The sequence below is a fragment of the Notolepis coatsorum genome (assembly GCF_963971535.1).
Source record: "Notolepis coatsorum genome assembly, chromosome: 6".
Taxonomy (NCBI): Eukaryota; Metazoa; Chordata; class Actinopteri; order Aulopiformes; family Paralepididae; genus Notolepis; species Notolepis coatsorum.
The window spans coordinates 142,263,239-142,267,649 of NC_140170.1; the positions used below are offsets into that span (position 1 = coordinate 142,263,239).

General features: G+C 44.3%; 1 protein-coding gene across 1 annotated transcript in view; it reads right to left on the bottom strand.

Moving 5' to 3' along the window:
• Window positions 1-3,218, bottom strand: part of traip (TRAF-interacting protein) — a 37,274-nt gene extending 34,056 nt beyond the window's left edge. Inside the window, exons 1-6 of the mRNA XM_084316430.1 lie at window positions 3,068-3,218; window positions 1,524-1,637; window positions 1,357-1,414; window positions 1,171-1,257; window positions 896-935; window positions 176-303 (exon numbers count right to left, since the gene is read on the bottom strand). Coding sequence (XP_084172556.1) covers window positions 176-303; window positions 896-935; window positions 1,171-1,257; window positions 1,357-1,414; window positions 1,524-1,621 — 411 coding nt within the window. The 5' untranslated portion in view covers window positions 1,622-1,637; window positions 3,068-3,218. The remainder of the gene's footprint in view (window positions 1-175; window positions 304-895; window positions 936-1,170; window positions 1,258-1,356; window positions 1,415-1,523; window positions 1,638-3,067) is intronic.
• Between the last annotated feature and the right edge of the window lie 1,193 nt (window positions 3,219-4,411).

Sequence of the window (4,411 nt, forward strand, 5' to 3'; positions counted from 1 at the left end):
CTGAAAGTGGTAGTTACCAATGGTTACAGCGAGGCCACTATTGTTTGTGTGGTTGAGTCTCCACCGTCCACATTTCGAACAATATTCAAATAACTGAAATCTTAGCAAATGCATCTTTAAACGTGGTGAACAACATCAGAAGATGGGTCTCCACAGCAGAGCGTGGACGTCTTACTCTGAGAGCAGAACAGAGCATCTCCTTTTCTCCAATCTCCTTCCGCACATTGTCCAGGTCTCTCTTCTGCCTGTCCGCAGTCTCCTTCAACTTGTCCACCGCCTTCTGTTTGTCCCTCCAGTCTCTCTCTGCACATTAAAACAAACAGATAATGGACACCTAAATGTTACAAAATGTAACAATATTCTATACAAATTTCTATTTTGAGGTCAGGATTCAATTCGACTTTCGATCCTTTACATTTTCAAATGTATTGATACTTTTAATCATACGTTTAGACCACATACAGGAAACATTAGAGACCTAGGGATGAGAATGAGAGATGGAGAACTGCCAATACGGTTTAAAACTTTGATACACTGATGTGGCTCAGGACAGTGACTCAAGACGCAGTGACTCAACGGTCGCCTGGTAATCAGAAGGTTCCCGGTTCGATTCCGGCTCCTCTCTGTCCTTGAGTAAGACACTTAACCCATTAACTGCTCCCGATGAGCAGGTTGCATGGTTTCCTACACCGTTTGTGTGTCAATGTGTGAGTGAATGGGTGAATGTGAGGCACGAGTTGTAAAGCACTTTGGATAAAAGAGCTAGGGCCTATATAAATGCAGTCCATTTACAGTTTTTATTTTATATTCTGTATTGACATTGTTACACTCCTAACAGTTCATATCATCACAGCAAGCATGTATTATTAAGGCTTATAATCGGCAAGGCTCTTACCTTTAGAACTTAGGAGGGCTTTCATCCGATCAAGCTCATTCTGAAAAAGAAAAAAAAAAGGGGGGGGGGGGGATTGACCACCATTGAAATACCCTGAGACTTTCCTTGATTATCAGCACAGCAGCTTTCTGTTAATGCCACGTTTGCAGCCTAGATATTCTAGAAACGGCGTCTTAATATAGAACAGAGGTGAACGTGAAAACAGGCTTAATCAAAGTGAAGCAACATTTCTCGCGGAGTCTATTATGTAATAATTCTGGGTAGAGTTTATGAACCTGCAAACTTTCCGGGTCCGCCGGCGTCCCCTCCTCTTCCCCACCGATGTCAAAGAAGAGCTTGTTGATGATGTGTCTGGTGCTGACCTGAAGCCAGGGGGAAAGGGCATTTAGCTCATCCGTGTTATAAAGTGTCTTCATGCAGGGAATTATAAATTAAACGCTATTATGGTAGCAATACTGCACCTGTTTTCGGCACTGTGGACATGTCTTGCTGGGAGCTGTCTGAAACCACTGAAGAAGACTGGGAGGCAAAGGGGAATAAAATCAACAAACGTGAAAACAAAAGTGGGACAGTCATGTAAGTGGCACTTTGACTCACGTGATGTGACAAATGTAATGTTGCACGTTACCATTCGTAGTGGAAGGTGTGGCCACAGTAGATAGCAGCGACATCTCTTGAGTGATCAAAGAAATCGGAACAAATGGTGCAGTAGGCTCGGATAGGCATTTTATAGTAGTATGGCCTGTTCAGAAGAAATAGCACAACAATAATCAAGGAAACCTCCAATAAAACGAAACCTCCCCACTTTACATGCACCTGGAGAAGCCGCGCAGCTCAGTGAGGATTATGTTCTTCGACTTCTCCAGTGCCTTCAACACCATCCAGCCGGCACTGCTAGCGAAGCTCTCCATGATGCAGCTGGAGCACGACTTGGTGGCCTGGATCAAGGACTACCTCACTGACAGACCACAGTACGTCAGACTAAAGGACAGTCAGTCTGACGTACTGGTGAGCAACACCGGCGCCCCCCAAGGAACTGTGCTGTCACCCTTCCTCTTCACCCTCTATACCTCAGACTTCTGCCACAACTCAAGCGGGTGCCACCTGCAGAAGTTCTCTGACGACTCCTCCATCATACGCTACATCACCGACTACGATGAGGAGGAGTATAGAGCCCTGGTGGAGCAACAGCAACCACCTCCAACTCAACACCAGTAAAACCAAGGAGCTGGTGGTTGACTTTCGGAGGGGCAAGAAGAGCCCCTCCCCAATTCCTATAAGTTCCTTGGGGTACACCTGAACAATAAACTGGACTGATCGGACAACACAGAGGCCCTCTACAGGAAGGGACAGAGCAGACTGTTCTTCCTGAGGACTCAGGTCCTTCAATGTTTGCAATAGACTGCTGCAGTCATTCTACCAGTCTGTAGTGGCCAGTGTCCTCTTCTATGGTGTGGCATGCTGGGGGGGCTACATCAACTCGAGGGACACCAACAAACTGAACAAGCTGGTGAGGAAGGCTAGCTCTGGGGTGGGAGTCGAGCTGGTCAGACTAGAGGTGGTGGCAGAGAGGGGGATGAGAAGGAAGCTGGCTGCAGCTATCCTGGAGAATCCCTCCCAACCCCTCTACGGCGAGCTAGTCAAGATGAGAAGCACGTTCATTCAGACTCATACCCCCCCCCGACACTCAACTAACCGCCTCGGCCAGTCCCTCATACCAGCGGCCATCATCAGGCTCCACAACAGTGGGCAGTGTAATAATGGGACACTGCTGCCAGACATCCAACTACAACTACTAGGAACCTAAAAAGGACAATAACACTACCTTATGCATACAGCACCGTATGTGAATACTGTATATTTCAGTTAGTTAGTTAATTATATTAATTTGTTATATTGTTTACACTGCTTGTTTTTACTACCTGTACATCCCCTCCCCCATGTTGCTATGATGCCTGCATTTCCCCAAGGGGATCAATAAAGGAATATCTTATCTTATACCAACCAGTTTGTGTAATGTCGTTGATCTTTCTGGTCTAATCAAGTGTGTGTGTCTACAGTTACTAGCAACGTTGACTTTAACGTGTTGGTTGACAATGGCATTGGTTAGCTTGGCTAACAGCCTCGTTGAATTGTTTGCTAATGCTAACGTTGGCACCGTCGGTTACTTACCGAACGTTATTGGACGGTCATGTAATTCTCAGCCATAACATCCTGCATCTCTAGTCGGATCTCGAATATGTTCAATTCTAGTCAAATTAGCTGGTGATCGAGTAGCAGACAGCATATAACGTCTGTGTTACAATAACAATGATGTCGCTGTTGTGCTAGGAGCCAGGCAGGATAGGCTGGTAAAGCTATGCCTCCTAAAGTGTGCAAACGGAAGTATAGGAAGTACCGGCTACAGGCGTTCCGGTTTCGACAAAACAATTATAAAAACGTGTGAAGTGCACAATATTTCCTCGTTTAAGCCACTGCAACGGCTTTGCCTGAATAATTTACTACATGACATTATAGCTTGTTTGCCGACAGGGATTCGGGAAAAGTTTGGTCCGTTCGGAGGCAGCTTCCAGGGGAAGTACATACACCGGAAATTCTACCCATACACACTTTCGGCCGTAGTGCTTTACCAGTCTTCACGGAGGACGAGATAAAACTGGGAACGAGGTTAAGGAGGACGAGGGGGTCTCGCTCGCTGGCGATTGGCGAAAGCGATGCCGGGTGCGCGTTCGAATGCATTAACCCCGCCCCTTTGCATTCGACGCTCCTCGTACATTTTAACCATAGTTCGAACTTCCGACTATCGTTTTAACCAGAGCCTTCTAATTATAAGGCTATGGTTTTAAGTAACTAACTAGTTCTGCGCTGGTCTGACAACGAGTCTAACTACTCAATTAAACCAAATATGGTGCTAGAAAATAGTTATATCAATGTGGTATAGTATTTATTTATAACAATGCCATGAGTTGTGTGAGTGAGGTGGAATATCATAAGCCTAAAGATACATGAAATGAGCAGACTGTGGAGACTTATTTTAGAAATTGAAAACATACCTAGCTAGAAGTATATATTCGTTCAATACAGTCCTCCGAGGTATCTGGTTAACCGTTACACAGTGCTAATATATCTCAGTCTGTTAGTGTAGATTACAAAATGCATAAAAGTAAACGTGGTTGAACTCAAAATACAAAGAAACAGAATAAGAAACTATGTAAATACCATGATCAAATTCGCCAAAAAAAATGTCATCAATGACAAAATCTGGTATGTCATAAATGTATAGATGTAGCAGTACTGTCTATCTGTATGTCATATGGCATATGTTACGATTAATTGAAAATGGGGGACCCTGATGTAAACAAGACGAAAGTCGTTCTCTGGTCTGCATCCCCTTAACAATTGTATGTATTGAGCTGTACTGTATTGTACCCGTTCTTTAATCTGTTAATAAAGTTTTCAATCAATCAATCAATCAGAACATGTTCCCAATAGAGAACTACATATCCCAAAATGCAT